Source organism: Cheilinus undulatus, linkage group 19, assembly GCF_018320785.1.
Source record: "Cheilinus undulatus linkage group 19, ASM1832078v1, whole genome shotgun sequence".
NCBI lineage: Eukaryota > Metazoa > Chordata > Actinopteri > Labriformes > Labridae > Cheilinus > Cheilinus undulatus.
Genome location: NC_054883.1, coordinates 16571210 through 16594256, shown reverse-complemented (window position 1 = coordinate 16594256; position 23047 = coordinate 16571210). Strand labels below are relative to the sequence as shown.

The 23047-nt window shown below is 40.0% G+C and overlaps 1 protein-coding gene across 1 annotated transcript in view; it reads right to left on the bottom strand.

Annotated features, from left to right (window-relative positions):
* LOC121527084 (phospholipid phosphatase-related protein type 5-like) overlaps nt 1-22655 on the bottom strand; it is a 135166-nt gene extending 112511 nt beyond the window's left edge. Inside the window, exons 1-2 of the mRNA XM_041813771.1 lie at nt 22642-22655; nt 15455-15545 (exon numbers count right to left, since the gene is read on the bottom strand). Coding sequence (XP_041669705.1) covers nt 15455-15517 — 63 coding nt within the window. The 5' untranslated portion in view covers nt 15518-15545; nt 22642-22655. The remainder of the gene's footprint in view (nt 1-15454; nt 15546-22641) is intronic.
* Nucleotides 22656-23047: the final 392 nt, after the last annotated feature.

Genomic DNA, 23047 nt, shown 5'->3' with positions numbered 1-23047 from the left:
AAAACCTTCTGCTTTTGTTTATTACAGCAGGAAGGGTAATTTTTCAGGTTTGTGCCAAATCAATCTGATATCTATGACTTGCTTCCAAAATGATTAAGCCAAAAGTTACAAAATAGGTGGTCCTCACATAGAAAATGATTTGATTCTTTAAAAAAAATATTTGATTTCACATAATTTTTGCACATTTTTTTAACACTGTGATCAGTCAAAGCCATTCATGCCTTTTTGAACTGATATCACTGTCATCCATCCATCCAAAATGTTCATCCTTAGTGGGCTTATGGGGAGCCAGAGAATTTCCCAGAAAACATTGTATAACCCTGAGAAGGTTACCAGCACATTAAAAAAGAAATACAACCTTTGATTGTGCTGATCATGTTTTCACTCTGACTCCGAAACTTTTTTGAGTCATTTCTTTTTCTTTTTTTAAAGATTTATTTTTGGCCCTTTTGCCTTTATTTTGATAGGACAGTGGATAGAGTTGGAAACAGGGGAGAGAGCGGGGAGAGTCGAACCCGGGTCGCCTGCGTATATGGCATGCGCCTTAACCACTCGACTACAGGCGCGCCTGAGTCATTTCTTTTTCTGAACAGGTAATAGGTTTGGTATCTTCCTCATCTGTCCATGTCATTTAATGAGTGACAGACTATTGAGAGCAGTGATTGCAGCTCCTTTTGCTCTCTCTTCCCACGTCACTAGAACCTAACTTTAAACACCATAATTTGTCCATGTATTACATGGATATCAACCGTGGAACATCATACCTGAAGGTCAGCATCACTACTCACAGCCACATAACAAAGACTGAACTTAAAAGTTTCACCACCGCTCCTCACAATAGGTCAAATACATTTAGACACTATCATACTATCATACTTTTCATATATGATAGTGGTTTCACTTTATTATAAGGCTAATTCAATTTGTAAGAATGATTTTTTGCTTTACTTCTGCATAAAAAGACACTGCTATTTCAATAATGAAAGGACATGTAAGGATTAAACGGCGTTACTCTAACTCCTTAAGCTGCCGCCTGAAGCCATGGTTATCAGCACTGCTCTTCGGCTCGTATCTTTACAAATGAAGCATAAAGTGCTGCTTATAATGTCCTGATCAGAAGTTGAGGAAAACTTTGAGTTAACAGCGTCATTCAGAGCTGGTTTGGACAACACTGATTTGCCTGGTGGGCCTAGCTGTTGTTGCTAACTGCTAAACCGTCTGGTGTCATGTGTCGATGAAGACTGTTGTTGCTGCAGTCTTTTACCTTCTCACACCTTGCATGACTCATGTCAGTCCTGACTTTCTGCTCTTTGCTTTTAGCCTTCTGGCTGTAAATAAACACTATTCCTGTTACCAGTCTCAGTATCAACTTGGAGTGAGGAGAGAAACGTGCACTGGGGTTGCATTGTCTGACTGCTGCCATCCACTGGCTTTTTTGTTAACTGTACATGAGGGTTATATATTCTAAAAGGCACATATTTTACTCTTTTAAGACAAGTTTACATTTGTTTGAGAGGTCCACAAAACATGCCTGTGAAGTCTCCAGTATTGGATTTTTGCATGTCTAAAAAAAACCCTCTGTTTCAGCCCTTTTAGTGTCTGTGGCTTTAAATGTTAATAAGCTTTCTGACTCCGCCCCTCTCAGGAAATGGTGAGGCTAAATGGATGTGGCTCACCTGATCCTCCTCTCAGCTGGCATCTGAGAAGACGATCAGGAGAGGACTGAAATGTGAATGAAAGCAATGACTTATGTCTTTCTCTGCTCATAAACAATTTGAAAAAATCCTTCCAAAAACAATCTTTTACTCTGATACAAGGACTTCAGATCAAAAACAGACTCTTGGCAAATTGTACTCCATGTTCAGAAATAATTAATGCTAATCCCCCATAGAATTTCTTGATAACTGTTTGCTGTTGAAAGCTCAGATCTTAGCTAATGAACCAGCGTACATCTGTTGGCTGTCTGCTCCTCTGTTCTTAGAGAGGAGGTGACAGTAGGCCAAAACATGCTCTGTCCTCTATCATGTTAGCAAAGAATTAGCTTTCTAATAAAGACTAATTGTTTCCTCACCCCTCTCAGGGAAAACAACAAGTCAATCTGTTCATGTTCAGATTCAATAAATCCTACAACTCTGCAGAAATGATGTAGAGAGAAGAAAGGGGCTGGACTCACAGCAGGGGGAATGTGCAGTGGGTTGTTGCTATAGTCTTGCATACTAAAGGCAGAGCTGTATGATAACTTTTTATCGTCCATAGCGCTGGTGCTACAGAGGCTGACAATCTTGTAGCACAGCACAAAAAACCTGTAGCACAATATCTAAAATGTTTGTTACTGCTCTAAAACTAACCAGTAACCAAAACATATGCTTAGTAAGTGAATATACTTGAAAAACAAAAACAAAACAGCCTAAACTACAGCTCTAAATTAATGTCTAACAAAGCAAACAGCCAGTCACAGAGAAGAGATGCTGACGGTCCATTTCCACATTCAGACACAAAACAAGAGCAAACTGCTGGAAGCTGACTAACTTTACAGAAATGTTGGTGCTTGAGGATGATTAGAGCAATATGATTTGACCTTCAGATAGATCAGACAGAGAAGAAAATGAGCTCCATTCATGCAGCTATTTGCTGCTGTAATCCTTTTGTTGTATTCATCCATTTTTTTTTCCAACTTTTGGCAGGACCAACAGACAGCTCAAGTCTTTTTCTGTGTTCATCCTGTTTACTTAAACTTTAATGTGTTCTAAAGACTGGAGTTTGTTTCTTTGTTCATCCGTATACTGTGTTTCAAGGACTGAAGTGTTAGGTCTATGCATGTTTATATTGGTATTGATCTGTAAATTTAATTTGTAAATATCCCCATACTGTATAAACCTCAATACTGAGCGTTCCTTGTCAAACGAAGAAATATAGTAAAGTTTTATGTTCTTATGTTCACCTTTTAAATGGATTTCTTGCAGGCCAATTCAAAAGGACCAAGTACCACAGTTGGCCCATGGGCCATAGTTTGGACACCCCTTATATATTTACTGATACTCAGAGTAATAAGAAACATGTCTAACACTGTTAGAGTTTGGTCCATATTGTAGTATCACACTGAGGTCTGATGATTATAGAGCTAATGTAAATGAACAGATCCCTCTTCTCTCTCTCTGTGTTGCAGAACAAAGGCGTAACAGACACGTGAAAGAGAGGCGGTGTGAAAGTAGCTTTTACTAAGGCACATAGGTTAGACAATGTTAAAAATGAGTATCTGCTAGCTTACTTCTCTGTTCTCCTCTCCTCTCCAGTTACGCATGAACGTCACAGTGAGTTGGCTGTAAGTGAGAGGACAGTCTGCGCTAACTTCTGATTAAAGATTAATGTATAAAATTAAGCATTTTCCCTTCACTAATATTGTAGCTGCTGCTGTTTGGTTAACAAGCCAATTCATGTCTAAATCTAGCATACAGGTGCATGACACGGACAGACAGACAGCAGTGTATGAGGGAGAGATGAGGGAGAGAGAGACAAGAGTACGGAGGAGCAGATCAATACATCCAACACTGCATAAACGTTATGTTTATTGTTAGGGAGGGACACGGCCCTGAGCCTGCCCCTGTCTGTAAGAGCTGCTGCAGGTCACTTTCTCACCATCGCATCAGCTGTGGAGCGTGGCCGCTCGCACTCCAGACGCACAGGAATACACACGACGACAGTAAATAAAATTCTGCTTGAATTTAAAGAATATAAAATAGAAATATAAAATAAATGGACTGGGCATGAATTTCAACTCTCTGTCATGATCCCTGTCTGTTAAGTCTATTTTTGTTCAGTTTTATTTTTTGCACATTCATGTCTGTTTTATGTTTTGCGTGTTCTAATTTTCCTTTTCTGTTTTAGATTGATTCTGCTCCGCTCACCTCGCCCCGCCCTTCCTCACTGACTCCCGATCCCTCATGTGTCACTCACCTCGTCTCCTCCCACTGCTGCTCTCCGTCCTGCATGCTGCTCCTCACACCTGTCCTGCATCACTGATTAGTCATAGTATAATACTCACCTGCACACTCACCTCCTTGTCAGTCCGTTGTTCTCCTTAGTTCACGTTCCGGCTCTTTAGTTTGCTCTCGTCTTGTCTTTTGTTACGACTCTGCCAGTTTTCCCGACTCTGCTCTTGCCTGATCCCTGCCTGTACCTTTGCTGTGAGTTTTTGGATCTCTGGTTTTTGACTCGGACTGAATTAAAGATTCTGATTTTTGGCTTCTCCTCAACTGGTCTCCTGAGTGGTGCATTTGGGTCCTGCCTTTATCTGTGTTCTAGTCCATGGTTCATGACACTCTCAAATCAAAGTGGAGTCAAGTTTTTGTGGCAGCAAGTAAAACCTAACGTCTTATCTGCGTGATTGACATGCATTCACCTCTCTCACTTTGTCATAGCACCTGTGCGATGAGGATTGACATCCTCTCAGCACAGACCAATTTTCTTGTAGCATTTGCAACATATATGTCGAACTGTACAGCCCTGCTAAAGGTTAAACATTTAGCTCAATGACAGGGTGGGAAAAAAGAAAAACTCTAGTCAAACCCCAAAATGTACCAAATGAATTGAAAATGACTTCTATGGTTTTTTAATGTTGTAGTATTTATCATTTGTTTGTTGATTTATAGCAGACCTTTCTACAAATGCACCTTTTTGTTGATAATTCACTACGGCTCTTAAACCTGCTAGTGCTCTGAGTGACAGACCAGAGTAAATGAAACCGTTCATCTTTGTCTCTGGCAGTGACAGTAACATATCAGATGGTGATTGAGGAGGCAAAGACAGACTCCATGATGGCAGCATCACTGCTTTAGTAGGTTGTAGTTCTCAGCTGCTCCAAACAGTTTGTCCTATGCTGTGCTTTCTAAGTGAGGTAGCCAATGCTAAGCTCCAACTTCAGGTTCTGGTGCCCAGAAACGTTCTGAACTTAAGTGTAAAGCCCGGATTATTACAAGTATAACTCAGCTTGGTGCTTGGTAGACAGCAGCTGTCCAAAAAGTGAATGCACAATGCAGACAAGTCTCTGTAAAACCTTCTGGAGTGTTGGTGTCATACCAGCCAGCAGTCCAAGAGCTTTTTCAAAGCTTTGATTCAGGGATGCATGGTATATATCAGTGCCAATAAATGAATGGCCAATTTTGCAAATATTTTAGATTTCCTTTAGATTAGAAGTCCTGGCACACCACGCAGTAAAGCACTGATCAGAAGTAGAAAATTCTCTCTTCTCGTATTGGTAAAACTTCTTGGGAATCACTACTTTCATTGCATGTGCTGCAGATGTTGCAAAATCAATACATTGTGTTTAATAACCAAACTCTTACTGCAACCAAAATAAAGATTTTGCTGTAAAAGAAGCCCTAGCAGAAAGTCTAGCAGTTCCTGGAGAAACTTCCATCTTAGGTTAATGTACAGCATGCACCCTCAAGTGGTGAATTATTAAACAACATTCAATCTTTCCCTAAAAAATTCAACAGGCACATTATTTCTACAGCTTTCTGGGAAAGATGATGCATTAGTCTATATTCAAAAGGCTCAAATACTTAGTGTAACAGAAGCCTATAACTCATTTAAAGACAGAGAATGACAGGTACAATAACGCTTTGTCTCAAATAAATCTCTCTCAGGACTGAATAATAACAAAGATTACTTTTAGAAGTGTGCATTGTACTGTAAAAGTTTTTGCACATAGTCATATTTTGATGTGAATTTTAGATTCTGGCACTGATAATAGAAATGCTGTTAGATATTCACTCTTGAACCAGGCAGACAATGCAAAAACGTTTCACTAAATCAAAATATTTTAACTTCCTGCATCATGAAAACAAAATAATCAAGATTTAACCATTGTTGAAAAACATAGTTAATGTTATCATTTATTTATAAATCAATCAATTAATTGTGATTACGATTTTTGCCTTCATCAAACAGCCCTACGAGGAGATTGTAACCTATCAATCCACTGACTGTGAGGCTGAGATCAACCACAGCCTTGGAGTCATGTATGGAGCAATAGGTTTGCTAAAAAAGACTGTGGCATTCCCAGTATCTGAGCACGCACAAAAAAAATTAGAGTCTTTCACTCCTTTGTCCTCCCAGCCTTTCTATATTCTTGTGAGCCCTGGGCGTTGACTGATTGCCAGAGGCACCGGCTAGACTCCTTTTTGACAACTTCTCTGCAGCACATTTTTGTGTCTTATGCCTTACACCAGAGGACTTTGCTAAAACTCTTAAAAGACTCTAAAAAGGCTGACATCTCAAACCCTCTCATATCTAAAGACAATTTGTCAGTAAGCAGTTGAGTTTTTAGTCTCAGACTAAGATTTTGCAAAGACTGTGAGTCACTAACTGAAGGACTAGAATTGGATTCCTTTTCATATTATTTCCCATCATGCATCTGGTGGAAATTCACAACAGCAATTTTTGAGCAGAGAACAAGATGTAGAAGGAGATGGTGATTGCATTTGAGTTAGTATCTTTTATAATCTGATGTTTTTAAATTGTTTAATCAAGTAGAAGTGAAAGGAGAGTTAAACACCAAAGCAACTTTGCATGTTACTGCAACAACCAAGGAACTACCCTAGAAACACTTCAGAATAAAATTATCGTATGAAAATGCGAGTCGTCTCACCACAGAAACAAACTGATCGGGCTTTTACTTTGAAAATCCTAGTGGCGGTTAACCGTTCCTGTCATGTCAGCCTTGAATGAATTGATCGACGAGGCATACAAACACACAGGAGCAGAGATCTGACTGCAGCTCTGAGCAGAAAAGTTTTTCAGTCTCTTGAGCTCTGAGCGGACATTCAGCTGCTCTAGATTGATCTACGCTCATGTTCATGTTTTGAAGAATGAAGTGAATTAATGTGCTTATGGACAACACCGGCTCCCATTGGTCGTGGATGACGGTCGCGTCACTAAGACACACAATTAGTATACGACCGGACTAAAGACTTACGACAATATCAAACGTGTTTGATATTATTGTAATGTCAAGACTGAAGAAAGACCACCTCAAAACGGCTTAAATCGAGTCTTATGAACACCTTACACCTAATGACTGGGACAATGGGAGTGAGCTGCGATTTTAGCAAGACCCCCATGATTTTAGTCCGACTTTGGATTTTTGTCTGCTACTTCGAAATCAGAGGAAAAGTTGTTAGGTGTAAGGCCGGCCTTACGCACACTTGGCCAGGAGAGCAGGGATGGGAGGTTGATGCGGCAAAGTGCAGAACCAGCAAAAACCTGACCTGAAATACAAGGAGACCAGTGTGATAAGATCTCAAGAGACTCTCCAGCTCCAAAAAGATGTCTCTTGGGTGATACTAGGTTTCAAGAAACTACAGAAAATATCCATCATTTACCATCCATCTATCCTCCCATCCATCTATCTGTATTTCTGTCCATCCTTTATAATGCTTATTCTGTACAGGGTTGTGGGGAGAAGACAATCCCAGCTGACTGTCAGTGAGAGGGGGTGTAAACACGGGACTGGTTGCCAGTCAGTCTCTAGGCTACAGATATTACCCATCATCTGTCTGTCTGTCCAACCAGGGGTGAGCTGGAGCCAATCCCAGCTGTCTTTCATTGAGAGGTAAACTTAAACATGAACCAAAAATAAAAATTGGCATTTCATAGATTGTTCCATCTTCTTCATGCTGAGACAACTAAGAGCCAGCTTTGCTTTTAAATCCATCTAAAAGATGGCTTACATGTGATGCAATCAACTGCAAAAGACAGCAACCCGCTGCAATTAAACAGAGCTTCACATTAGTTCATGTAGGACATGGAAGTCATGTTCCCCAGCTGTAATCAGCAGACAGCCTGCTGATACAATCATTGCTTCTAATGACTAAACTAATGACAGCTGATTCTCCCAATAAGGTGGTCCATTTAAATTTAACTTCCCTGTCCTCTGATCCCACACTCACAATGCTCACATCACCCTGCTACAAAGCTTTGCCTCATCCCCCCAGCTTCCTCCTTTTTAGCCTCCAAGCCTTTTGTTTACCATGGCATGCATCTTTATGGTGGAACCATCAGTGCATTGTATTTGTAGTAAATTGTTAAATCTATTATGAGTCTTCCTGACGGGGCTGTAATTAACTACCTGGAATAATAATAAACTTGAAACAACATGTGCGGGTTGACTGGTATAGGTTGTTTGCTATTACATGATCCTGATTGTCCACCGGGGGTCAAGGAGTGCGGAGGAAGGCTTTGCAATAAATAATCATCAGTAAGCTTCTAAACACATTATGATCCCTACACCTTACAAAACAGTGTTTTTACCACAGTCTAACTGATTTACCTGGCATGGAGGTGATCAACATCACTAACACTCAGTCCTGCAGACCTCCTTGGGTCATCTAAGCCAGAGAAGGGAGACAAGAGTCTAAAGGAACTGAGCTAAAATGCTAGCTAAGCCTCTTTAACATTTAAAAAAATCTCACTTTGTGTGAAAAAATGATTTTAATTGAAACTAGAATGGCCGTCTGAGGCGGCAGACCCGCGCCTGAGCAGCGCCACCGAGGAACTCACGCTCCCATTGATCACTATGGTGTTCAAAATTCGATGTCCGAGTAAATCCCAACGGGTGTGCGGATCATCACCAAAATTTAATCGATTCTTCCCTGTCACTATCCCAATATTCCCTGAAAGTTTGGTGACAATCCAACTTTCCGTTCTGGAGTTATCTTGTACACATACAAACAAACCAACAAACATACAAAGATACGGAACCCTTTACTATGTACATGGTGTACTATGAACTGAAAAACCTTGTGAGGATAGCAACTGAGTAAACATGAGCCGTTCACAAATTAGCCTGTGCTATGAAACAACTCTTTAATGTTAGCAAAGGTATCTAGCTCCAGTTTGGAGCAACATCCTTTGCCATTTTTAAATCTGCGTTTAAAAAGCCAAACTGTTTTCAAATTAAGAGCCATTTGGAAGCCAGACAACCAGATCTACTGAGCTGAGCCAAATGATCTGGATCTCATAAAAGAGAAGGATTTACAGTCACAACAAGCAAGGCCGGAGGTTGATGAGATGAACTTTAGCTGCAGAAACACAAGTAAGAGTCAGAGTTTAATGAGCTCAAACATGGCAAAACTGTACTCAACCAAACTGGACTGCTTGGTGAAAACAGGCCATACACGAGTAACTCCTTCAGGCTTTAGACAGAGGCTTTTGTAATTCCTGCCTGGTGCTGTTTCGCCATGAGAATTTTTTCAACTTTTACATTTGCATAAAGATTTCACCACTTTCAGGACACAAAGGTAGCTTAGGAATTAAAAATGTTTATACTTTAGCACTTGTAGTGCTTGGCATAGTCCTAAACCGTTCAAAACATGTCATTTTTTGTAGCGTTCCTTTATGTAGAAATAACTTCCTGCCCCCCAAAAGGGAAGGTCTCTGCTGCTACATGACGTCATCTGCAAAGAATCTATTGCACTTTCCTGTTCAACCTGCAGAGCAGGCTAAATCATCACTGTTTTAAGAGAGCATCCTAATGATTGCCCTTTATACCATGCTCTTGGTGAATACTCGATTCTGATTGGCTCTGGAAGTTCCACTGGTGTTCATTAACTCCTGAAATATGGACATCTATGGAACTTCTCAAGTAGTTTCAGTCAAAAAATCTTTATACTGTTCCAAATTTATGTGCAGCAGCAGTTAGATGATGGGAGTAACCATAGCAACCGGAGGCGGTCATGTTTCCTGAGCTGGGAGTGCAGCGTTGCCAGCCTAAGGAGCCTGCAGGCCAGCATCAACTGTCACTTAACTGATATAAATATGACAGACTCCAGGTTTAATATCAGTAACACAAGATGATCTCCTATCTTTGACAAAGACTTGTTCCCAGGCTCACCTTAACACTGAGAGGTGTCGCAAAAAAACTCACTTCCCTCCTGCTCTTCTTTTATAAAGCATTGTCAGAAGATTGAAATCACATACAACAAAAGAAAATAAGCCATTACTTCTTTGTAGAGCCAAAGGAAATGCTTCTGATAATATCTGCATGATAATATCTGATAGATAATGACGTGTCTCTAATGGATGATCAGTACCTGCAGGGCATGGACAGCTCCGTCTCTCCTCTGTGACCTTGTAGTGCAGAAGGGGGAATTATTCTGTTTATTCAAACAGCTGGTCTGCTAAAACCAAGCTTTCTATCAGATGACTGTCCACGTTAACGTACAGGTTTATAGTCTGATCACAGATGACTCTCCGTCTCCCTCTTCTTCATGCCTTTTCATTGATAAATCTGTTCAGAAAGTGCTCTGAGCAGAGTAGCTTCTCTGTTCCTGTGCGACTTCATATCTATGGCTGGTTGTAATTATTGGAGTACTGAACAATGTTTACATTCCCTAAAGAAGTTATGGGATTGTAATGGTTATTCCAGGTATTAGTCAAGCCCTCAGGCTTTGCTAGGGGTTAGTTTAGTAAAATTCTATTTTGATCGCAAAACGTATGAAGTGATAAATTAGTGGTTTTATTAATTCTTTTCTTAGGCTGCGTGTCAGGTGGTTCAGGCCACCACGTCGTCCATTAATCCCTGATAATTGGACACCTCGTCAGGCATTGATCCTTACATTTGCAGAAGACCCTAATAACCAAATTCTGCTAGTAATAGAGGTAGGCTTATACTGGTAGGAAACCTTCTTGAATGCCAGGTTCTTAAAAACCATGCAAGAGGGCCTTAAAAACTAATTTCCTCTTATGAATGACTGGTGAATGGGGCCAAATGTTGATAAGCTCAAATTGTTTTTCTCATTGCATATCGCCAAGACCCCAAACTGTGGTAGGTTAGTCAATAACTCACGTACTTTCACGTGCTCATTCATGTGCTTTGTGAGTTATAGGTTAGGTATCACAGCTGTTAAAACAGTTGTGTTTTTATTTCATTTTTCACAGCATGAAGAAGACTCCATGAGCTCAAACCCTTTTCCTAAATACAAACTTTTCTTCGTTTAGTTTGACTGATCGTTCTTAGTTGTTTTTACACAAGTGATATCCTGTAGCACTGAGACCCTAAGATTTGTTTCATATCAAATTGTATTAAAATAGAATAATCATGACTCTTTTCATCATTAGGGGCCACATACAGATTATGAGAGTCCAAAAGAAACAAACTAGATGGTTGTGTTCAGAGTTTCTCCCAACTGACCTCTTTTGCTCATAAACAACTCCTGTTCAAAATATTCTGAAATTCATTAGTATTCAGTCGACGTTACACATTATGCAAAGTAGCTAAAATAGGCCACAATTAATCCTACAGCGAGGTTACAACATGAGGATTAAGTGAACATGGGTAATACACTATTTTAGTTGAAGGACACAGCTCTGACGTGATGTGTTCAGCCTTTCAGTGACAGATGTAGAATATTAGCGTAGGAACATCAGAGTGATGACATTCTTTGGGGGGCACTGTGAAGTTAATGGAGTCTTATTTATTTAGTTTGGGAGAACAAAAGAGAATGGGACTGTTCTTACAACAAAAATATAAACGCACAAAGAAATATTTTCATTTTTATGTCATAAAATATAGTACATATCCTAAGATAACGGCATTTTTCTTAAAAAATGAGCTTTAATTTGCGAGCATTGCAATCAATTTTAAAGCAATAGTCCCAGAGATATGGCAGCAAGAGCACGATGGGGCTCGATGGTCCAAGTTCACAGAAGTCAGTAACGTGTGTGTCCACCACTAGCCTCCCGCAGGCTGTTCCTGACTGTCTGGGCTGAAATTCACCTGTTGTGAAGACCGACAGTCTCAACAGCAGTTCTGGTTGTTGGGCGGACCCGATCACGCAGATGCTGGAGCTGCATGTACCAGTCCTGAGCGGGCGTGGTCACACGTGGCTGGCGGGCATGTGCGCGGTTCACTGTGGTACCAGTCTCTCTGAAGCGAGTCCTCAGACAGCTGACAGTGGAATTATGCACATTCAGTTGTGCTGCCACTGCTGTAACAGATAACCCAGCATTGAGCATGCCGATGGCATGCTCCCTCATGATTTGCGACATCTGTGGCATGTTGACAAGTAACGAAAATGCACATTTTGGTGTGCCCTTTTATTGACTAGACCGTACGGAGTGTCTGTGTACTGGTGACGCATATTAACCACCACTCTCGTGGGTTGAAAAACTCACCTGGGATTACAGTCACTGGGAGTGGCCAAGTGAAACTGGACCACTGAGTTTGAGCAAAACAAATCAATCAATAAACAAATACATCATAAATCTGAGCATATTTCATGAAAGTCTATTTTTATTCACCATTTTAGGTTTGTACGTTTATATTTTTGTTGAGTGTACTTAGAGGGTCTATATTTTCTTTTATGCCTTTTTACACCTGAACTTCACTGTGACTTTCCTGAGCTGTCAAACTGTTACGTCACTGCTGTCGTTTCTCAGACAGTAAGCGGTTCATGGCTTGGGTAAAATGCATTAATGATGAGTTTTGTATAACTGTAGAAAGCAACAAGGATGGTTAAAGAGATTTCCCCCTTTTGTTTGTTTTAGACTCTAGTACAATACTAAACTTTTCTTCCGAATATCACAAGGATGAGTTAGAGTAACTCTCTGTTCATTTTTCCTTCCTGAAAGCATGAGCTTTGAGTTTATTTTTCTCCCACACATACTTTCTGATTCTTCTTCATATGGATGAAGAGCAAATATGATCAGTGATATTGTATATTATTGTCAATGTTTTGGGATCAGGGTTTTTTAAATTGACTTTTATCATCATATCTGCAAATAACATGGTATAGACTAGTACTTGAGCTAAACACCTTTTATCCACATGTGTATGTGTACAGAGGTGAGTCAACTACAACTCCAGTCATTCCTTGAGATACGGTCAGCATCAAGTAGAACATCCATGAAACATCCATGAAGCTCTGAGGGTAGAGCAGACCATCAACTTCAGTGCTAAGGAGCTGCTATGTGGCCTTCTGCACAACAAATAAAGTTTAAAATCCAGATATTTTAGAGTTTTGTTTTATATGTATCGAACTGAAGCACAAAGCCAAGTACACTGGAAAATCTGGGGAATCCTTTTCCCAGAGTAAAAAACATTTTACTCAAAAAATAGTCAAATTTAATCTTTTTTGAGTGTATTTATTACCAGCCACTGACAGAGTTGGAGTAAAAACATTGAGACACGGCTGCAGCTCGTTAGGTGTCCCAGCTGCAGATAATCCGTGGCAATCAAGATTTACACACCTGGCAATCAGGTAACCTGGCTCTTCTTCAAACTTTAAATCAGGGGTCCGATCAAATAGTCCATTTTGCTTAGGAAGGTTCCGAACTGAGTGAAACGACCTGGAAGTATTTTAGTGTTGGCCATGATAAAGGCTGTTGGAATTCTCTAACTCATCAGGAAAGGAGCTCCATTACTTTCTTTATTATCTCCTTTAGCCTAGAAAACACTGGACCTTCCTTTTCCAAAGGGGAGATGAGAAGACAGCCCACAATTCTTTGCGTAAACTTCATTTAAAGTGACGTGACTGTTGACTGCTCATCAAAACAAGTGATCAATTTTTTTACTAGCCCCAATTCAAAACAGTAAAATTCATTGTTAAGCTTATAATTCATGTGATAAACAGAAGGAAATAGGGACGGACAGAGGAATATTACAGACATAGATTTCATTTCTTCTCATTTCCATTTTTATCCAAACAGTAAATTGATCAGTCAGTATTCCAAACTGCATTCGTCTCACTGTTTTGAAATATTAAGTGTGATAAAAGTTTGTAATCACAACTAACTCAAGCGATAAAGGTGGCATGTTGCCATATTTTGATTATTATATTTCTCATCATCATTTATAGAACTTTGCAAATAACGAGCTGAAAGAGAGGAGAATAATAAAATTAACAAAGACAAGAAAATTAAAAACACAAGATTATCATATAAGCTGTTAGTCCCAATCTCTTGAGTTCCCTTCACATTGTGCGTGCGGAAATGCTTTTACTTTCACTATTAAACATAGCCGTGAGTTCTACTGTTGTTTTTTAATGATTTGATTTCACCAAACATTTCTTTTTATATAGATCTTATGTAATATTCTAATTTTTTGAGACACTGAATTTTGGGTTTTCTTATCTGAAAGCTATGATCATCAACATTTCAAGAAATAAAGGCTTGAAATATTTCACTCTATGTATAACAAGTCTATATAATATATGGGTTTCACTTTCAGAAAAGAGGGACAAAAAATATTGAACTTTTTCATGATATTCTAATTTTTTGAGATGTACCTGTATTCCAACATATCTGGAGTGTTAAGACACAAATTTTGGATTTCACTTTACAGGGTCTTTATCCATGCACAATGTCCTGACTGAGGCTTTGGAATCTTTGTGTATCAACCAGGCTATCAAGTTTTAATGTTTCTGCATAGGTCACCTTACTGTGTAACTAATAGGCTGTACTATTGGGTGCCACTGCAGGTCGCGTGTGTGTCAAAAATTTGTGTCGTCATGTGCAAAGGCAGGTAAACCTAGAGTACTCAAAGCATGCACAAGAGACAGAGAAGCATAGAGGAAAGAAGAGGAACAGCTGTGTGGCTTCCCTTGGTTTGCACACAGCTGGCCTTCCTAATCAGAAACGGCCTGTCCCACAGTCACAGCAAGATCGACTTTTTCTTCTCCTTGCCTGGCCAATCGGCCCAATTGTCCACTGGGGAAATCCTCAGTGTCCCCAAACACCAGTATGCCTCTGTCAGTAAAAGCTGGCCCTTCTACCAATGTAGCTGATGATCCCTGCTGTGCAGCAGTCAAACTACACCTCATACCATTCTGTAGGGTTTTCTCCTGCCACTAGATGGTGACAGACGACTACATTTGAAAATGTGAAAATGACGGTTTTAAGCAGCTGAAGCTCTATACACAAATCCCAGGGATTAAAGCTTCTAAAGTAGATTTAAGGAAAATGAGAGTCCTAGCAAAAAGAGTCTTAGCTTTTTGTCCTCAAGAGTTACACAGCTCTAAAAGGAAGTCCAGTTTAAAAAGCAATTTTCAGTCACTGGGCAAGTCTGTTCTCCATTTCCACACGATTACCCTGCTTTTGTGATGTGTGGTAATTGGAGTTCACACAAACTCCCTTTAAATCATAGCAAAAGCCCACAGGGTTGTGCTTGAACACGATACGTGTTCATATTTTTGCAAAACAACAAATTAAACTTTTCGGTTTACTCATCATAAACAACAAAACCTGGAATCTGAGTTTTGTGAAAACTAAGTTTGAATTGAACTGAAAGATAAAATAAAACACAAAAGTATTTAATACAATGAAGTGATTTTCATTCATCAGAATCATTGCTGTTTTTTCTACTGTGGGGTGAGCTGTTGTTGTGCAGTAAACTCACATTAATTTTAACAGAAGGAAGTAGCCTCATGTGGTTCATTTTCTTAATCAAACATCTTACCTCCCCTCCCAGTGAGTAGTACAGTTCCCTCTGCTGTTTTCTGCTCAGTCGTTTTGGAGGCATGATGCCTGGCTTCTCTTATCGTCAGTGACTGCAGAGAAAAAACACAAACACAGTGGTTCAAATTTATACAACTGACAGACTTTATGAGTTATCATCATGATTAAACCAACATTAAAATATGTCAGTTCATAGAAATATTTTTTTAATTGACTGGTACCTTTATTTTTTACTATTGCTTAAATACTTAACACAATACATTAAGTACCAGGGCTGAGATCTTCAAAACAAAACAAACAAAAAAAAACTATATTTTACAAACTGCAATGTCCCTTTTGCCCACTAGAGGTCACCAAAGGCTAACATTAAAAGTGTGTTGCTAAACCCCTTAGGATGAGATACAGAACCGCATCAAGATGTCTTTTTGTTTCTTTTTAATTGAAAAGGCATAAAGCAAACATAAATATGGAGACATTAATCGGGTAATTGTTGTGTATTTAGTTTCTTTCATATATATATTGTTAGGTTATTCTATTGAAGTCTATTGGTCTTAACTGCAGCTCTAAAAAAAAAAACTACTGAAATCCAGCTATAACAATAATAAAAATAAAAATCATACTAATAAGAATAACTAATCCCTGAGGATGAGATACAAAATCAACTCAAGGGTTTTTTTTTTTTTAATTGTAACGGCATGTGGAGACATTACTAAGATAACTGTTGTAACTGTGTGAGACCTGTTTTGTTTGTTTTGTTTTGTTTTGATATGTTTTCAGTCTATTCTATTGAAATCTACTGTTCTCAACTTCAGGATCAAAAAACCTACTGGAATCTAATTATAATAATAATCATAGTACTACTACTACTACTACAACTACTAATATTGATACTACTACTACTACTAATAATAATAATAATAACAATAATAATAATAATAATAAAATTTATGATAATCATCATCACCATCCTAGTAATACTACTACTACTAATAACAATAATAATACAATAACTACTATGATGATGATGATGATGATGATGATTAATTTTACAATATATTGTACCAACAATGAAAATAACAAAACTCCTTTTTTTCTTTAAAGATGTTATGCATGACTAGATTTTTTCTGCATTCAGATAAGATAAGATAAGATCAGCTTTATTGCCCCAAAAGGAGAATTTCTACTCTGTCCCACAGTTACAAAATCAATTTAAAGAAGACATACAATGCAAAGATTACAGATCAACTTTGAACAGTTTTGACAATTGCACTAAATATCACTGCTTACATTTAGCTTGTCTTATCTAGCCATAACTCAAACAGTCATGTAACAGTGCTTCATATCAAATATTCATGCATGTTAATATTGTAACATCCTCATTACTTTACCTCCTAATGCTACAAATACTCTCTTATAGTATATAATATTTTGAAAAAATATTGAGAACATGTGGGGATAACAAACCAAAACTTGAAAAGCTTCATCAATTCAATTAAACTTCTTCAGCAACACATCTGCTGTTGTCTGTAAGATATTTTAGTCTGGAATTGTTTTGGGGTCTGTTTTTCATGTTGGCTTTGACATAAAACACACACTCAGATCTTGTTCATACAGTAGAGAGTTTTGTGGGTCTGCTCTGTGCTGTTATTAGTGACTTTATCTCTTGTTTTTGGAGTGTAGAAAGCGCTCTATGGCTGAGTTTGTTCCATTAAGTTCACCCCAGCAGTGTAAAAAGTGCTGCTACATTAATCATGTTGTTTCTGATTGATGTGACATGCCGCCAACAGCTGATTGATGTGTGACAGCTGCAGTGAGATAAACAGAGGAAAGTTGGAGAGAAGAGAGGCGCCAAGGTAGAGGAGCGAAAGTTGAGGAACAAAGTAGCAAACGCTTCACACTGTAAAGAGAATCTACATGCATTATAAACACTTTGTTCCTCGCACTGTGATTCCACACAGGTATGTAGCACGCCAATGCTAACGTGTCCTTTTCTGATCATGCATTGTCTATCATTTGAAGATTTGTTTGGGGCCTTTTTCGGATAAGACAGTGGAAAGAGCCAGAAACTGAGGAGAGTGTAGGGAATTACATGCAAGAAAGGAGCTGCAAGTTGGGATTGAATGAGCCTTTGTAGATGGTGCATGCAGACATAACTGGGTTGCTGGCAACCCTCTCAAGTAAATTTAGGAATATTTTTTTTATTTTTGTTTTTTTGTTTTTTTACTTCAGAAGGATGTATAAAAAAACAAAAGCTCAAGATGCCATTAAAAGGCGCCTCAAATAAAAACAGTGTATTAAGAGACTAGCCCAGCATGCTTCTCTTATGACCTTTATCAAGCTGAGCAGCAGTCTGTCAGCCCTTATTTCACAGCGCCACAGCAAATTATTGAGTGCTGCCTATTCCAGGAAGATTGTGGGATTGTAACTGTGGCATCATCTATGCCTATCACAACCATGAGCCTTGGCTGGAGAGAAACGCTACTGTAATTTCAGTGAAATATGCAACCACTAGCACAGACTGGACATAGGTGTCTGTCTCTGTTTGATATGACACCCAATATCAGAACAGGAGGAGTTAGTGAAAACTTTAATGTAACATAAAAGAAGTACTGGAAAGGGTTAAACTAACAGTCTTGGGTATTCCATCATTTTGACTAGCTGTAGCACACTAATTTCAGAATTTAAAGGAATTGGTTTTTAACTGGTTGTCTTCCACACAAAGCTTGAGTAAAAAAATACAGCCCATGTCCACACAACATGCAAACAGGTCTGCCAGGCTTTGTTTATTCAGGCACATTAGATGCCTCTTCCTGCTTCCTAAGCATGCTGAACCCCTGACCCTCAATTTGACACCAGACGCAAGATGTCAGTGACATGTTAAGAACCACAGTGCAAAGGAGGCAACCATCTGTTCAATTCACACCAGCTCTGGGCTCTGACATTGTCTTGTCGTCCTCACAACCAGCTGTCTGGCCATCCTGTCAGCAAACTTTCTCTTACAGGAACAGGGTGTGTGTTTGTATTTGAGTGTGTTTCCTGTTCAGTAAATTTACAGTGGAAAGATAACAGAACAAATCTACAGATGCCCTGATTGATCAGCAACCAATCATTATCATTACCTGTGGATTTCCATTGGAAATACACGATCAAAAATAACAAACATCTGTGGTTAATACTCTGGTGTCTGCAGCCAGGCAGATACAAGAGTGCTAAGGCAAGGCAAAATGTACACTCCTTTTCTTAAAACAGAATTAACTTTAACTGGTAATACTAACAGTGTAGATGGGCTGATCTGAACACTTAGGATAGTAATGTCAGACTTCTTAGCTAAGCCATGGTGTGCATAAATGTCAGGATGCCAGAAAATAAAGGGCACTAGGCCCACTGGGGGGGGGGGGGGGGGGGGCAGTATCTGGGTTTTTTAGGGGCCCAGCCAATTCTTTGGGGAGGCCTGTCTGCGGGGAGGGCCAACCCAACCTAGGGTGGTGCTTACTCCCTCCATGACATCAGAATGGGGAAATCTGATAACAGCTTGTTTTAGCACAGATTTACTGAAAGGTGGTGATGTTTTCACTTCATTCATGATTCAGAGGGGGTCTTTGTGCAACCTTTGAAATAATGCCCACATGGGGATTGTTTTTATTTCAATTTATCAGGCCCTCTGTTGGCAGTACTATGATAGCTTAGCAACTGTTTTGCTTCTGAATGTGAAGCACATTGTGCCTGGGTTTGAAACATACACAATAAAGGTTTTCAAATGACTAGGCCATCACACTGTGCCTCAGTTGTCCTATCTGTATGATCCTTGTTGCATTGTTCCTTGGGAGGATTTTGTACTGCTGTGTTGAAAAAAGGAATGATTAGGGCATCCCTCAAAAATCTTAACAAAGTCTCTATGTATATACTTGACATCCCCTTTTCCAAAATCCTTTGAGAGACATGAATGAGAAACAAAAGTCAAACATGTTGAGAAGCACTTCTGAAACTCAACCTCTGCTAAATGACAAACAGCAAAACAAGTCTCAGAGAAGGCTTTATTCTCTCTCAGGCTTGATCCCTGCAGTGTTAGAACCACGTTCAGGGAGAGCAAGATGAAAAACAGCCCTGGGCAAGAAAACATCACTGAAAAACTGTTCATCCGAACATCTGTTCAGCTCCACTAGGTGATATTTTCTGTCATTGCTTTTACATGTCCTTGGAGCAGCAAAGAGTCACTGCAGAAAAGAACTATTGCACTAGGAGCAAAGCAATGTACTAGAAAAGTTCAATAGTCTGCAACTGGAAGGGAAACAAATATGCAAGGTCCTGAGTTATAGATTATTCTCATGTGTAACCAGTCTGAGGAGCATGTGCAAGATGACGATTCCAGTTTGGGTCTGGTAGGGTGTATACATGCATCTGCAAAAATGCTGCAAAATGCTCCTCCAGCTGTTATTCATTGGTACCACTTACCACTTTTTCCAGCCTTTTGTTGCCCCATCCCTTCTTTTTGAGATGTGTTGCTGCCATCAAATTCAAAATGAATATATCTCACTTTCCACATCTGAATTTCTACTCGGTAGTTCCACTGCGAATAAAATGTGGGTTTATAAGATATGCAAATAGTTGCATTCTGTTTTTATTTACATTTTACACAGTGCTCTCTCATAACTCTGGGAAAATGGGTCACTCTGGGATAGTTTTAACTGTCCACCTCTTCCCTCTCTCATCTCCTTCTAATGCATTGGTGTTGAATCCTTGGTTAAACCATCTGCCAGTCAAACCACCCAGAACAAATCAAAAACTGTCTCTCCAGCAGTTGAACCACTCCCCTCAAATTTTGCAGCCTTACTCGCAATTTCCACATACAGCGGCTGTGCCGCGGCCTGCCAGCAAATCGTACTACGGAGCAAATCACTCCCTCTCTAGTCAATCAGAGCAGTTCCACTGCCTGCGCTCCAGTCCAGCCCTAGCACGTCCCTGAAGTGCCACTCCGTTGCACTTAGCTGGAGGTACACTGCAGCACCAGCCACTGCCAAACCATGTCAATACACATCGATCAGAAAGATCCAAACAGGAAGTCAAATGCATAGAGGATCCAGTACAGCCCAGTGCATGAACTCCCGATCTTAAATCATCACTATATCAACATTACATCTCATTCTACAGCAAGAGCAAAGGGTCACCGGGAGGTCAGTGGGTCACAGAGCTACAACGGCACCATTGACGAGGAAAAGTTAACTTTTGAAGGAATTTAGCCAAAAAATTTTACACAAAACCACACATCCTTAATTCAACATTAACCTTTTAACTTTTAACTTTAAGAGTACACAATATGGCAATAAGCATTCACCTTAGCATTCGAGGTAGCTGTAATATAAATGATCGTTATTTGATTAAATGGATAAAAAAGACATTCAATGTCACGTTTACTTGTGTGGATCTAATTAATAAAGTCCCCAAAAGTCACACAGGCTCCAGGCTTGATGAAAATGTGGCTGCAAGAGATTCAAAGGCATCAATAGCGTCAATGGGAAAGCAAAACGGCTAGCTTCAAGAGGAAAAACAAGTAAGAGGCTGCGATTAATGGTTCAAAAGTTATTTAACTTTTGATTAACTGTGTCTGATAAACTGTCACTTTTTTCTTGTACAACAGCACTGGACTGGAAGGCATTTAAACGATCACATTCAGAGGAAAAACTGTCACCAGGCACCATTCTTTGCTGCTGCAGTGGGTCCTATGGTTCTTCTTTGCTGCTCTAAAATGGTAGCCTGTGCATGCGGTGCTTTCCAGCAGTGAAGAAGAATTGATTTCCTGTTAATAGCACAGTTTGCGTGGCTAAACGAAGCAAAATATAAAGCTAAACCAAACAGTATTGGATCGGTGCACAAACTCGTACTTGCCGATACCAATACCTGCATTTTAAGCAGTATCAGACGGATTTCTGATACTGACATCGGAATCAGAAGAACCCTACCAGAATGGATGATAAATTAACCACAAAAGGTAAAATAGTCTGCTGTTGATATACTATTGCTACATGAACACACAGTTCTCCTGTGATCTCTGCCTGTTGACCAGGGCTTCGCGCTGTGGCACAGTGCTCTGGACATGCATCCAGCGGGCGAGGTCGCCTTCAGTTGGAGCAAAACCCGTGAAGCTGCAGAGCCAGTTGAGGTTGTTCGGGCATCTAATCAGGATGCCTTCTGGGCACCTTCCCGGGGAGGTCTTCTGGGCACGTCCTACTGGGAGGAGACCCCAAGGCAGAACCAGAACTCACTGGAGGGATTATATATCCCATCTGGCCTGGGAGTGCCTTGGAATCCCTCAGGAGGAACTGGAAAGTGTTGTGGGGGAGAGGGATGTCTGAGTTTACTTGCTTTGCCTGCTGCCACCACGACCCGACCACAGATTAGTAGAAGAAGATGGATGGATGGCTTTTAACCTGGACCTTCCACACACAGGTGTCTTTATACTGCAATTACGTGAGACACATTCCCTGCACTCAGGTGATCCCCATTTTACTAATTGTGAGACTACAGTTGGTTGGACACCTGTTGATCAGGCCAGTCCCTTTAAAGGGGGTGAGTCCAGGATGCTATTTTTGTTACCATGATATCAAACTAGTCTAACTAGTGTGAATTTGTATTAATATGCTCCCAAATTAATTAAAATGAAATAGGTTGATTTCCAATTGGGACAAAACACGTCAAATAGATTGTGTTGTGGTGAATAAGCTTATTGCTGTTAGTGGTTCTTACTGTGAATAATCTTTTCACTGAGAATTAGGCTGAATATGTCGACGTGAATCCCCCAGGTAAGGACAGTTTACTGTTTGCAGGTAAACTATTATCTTTTCATTGAAGTACCGACTGTAAAGACGTTAATAATACTATTCAATGACGGCTGCAAAGCTGACGCAGACAAAAGTGAACTTAGCTCTCTGATAGTTAGCTTCTGCTTCAGACTGCTGCACTTCCTGTTTGAGCGAGGCGCTGTTGCCGACGTCTGTTCCCTGACAGATAGTGTTTCCCTCAGCTTAGCCCTCCACAGTTTAAAGTCAGGTGAGTTTATGAAGGAGATGTAGCCGAATAGCGCTGATAGAGGAAACAGGCTACATTTATTGGCTAGGGAACAGACTTCGCCACAGCACCTGCCCGTCGAGGAAACCGGCAGCTGTGAAGGACAGGGGGAGGAGAGACTCCTACCTTGGACAGCTCCAGGAGTTTGAGCAGCTCTCTGAAGTCTCGACCGACAGCAAAACAGCTCAATGACTGACCAGTTGACGGTTTTGACTGTGAAAATTTCGGCCAACTACTCCTATCATTTCAGTCAGCTCGGCTGGCTCCGAGGGCTTCCATCTACGCCTCACACTTTACCGCATCTTCGTTGTTTTAATTACTGGAGCCTTCCTGAGGCATGCACGAGGAATCCGCCGGTAGGGCGCGTGCGCACAACAGATCGGTCTGTGGTGGGTTGAAGCGAATGTTGCCTTCACGTGATGTAGGGAAAGGGGGAAACAGAGAGCGAGTCAGTTAAATTTGATGAAAAATAAATAAAACACAGGAATAAAGGATTATTTGGCATTAGTTTTAAACTGTATATATATGTCTT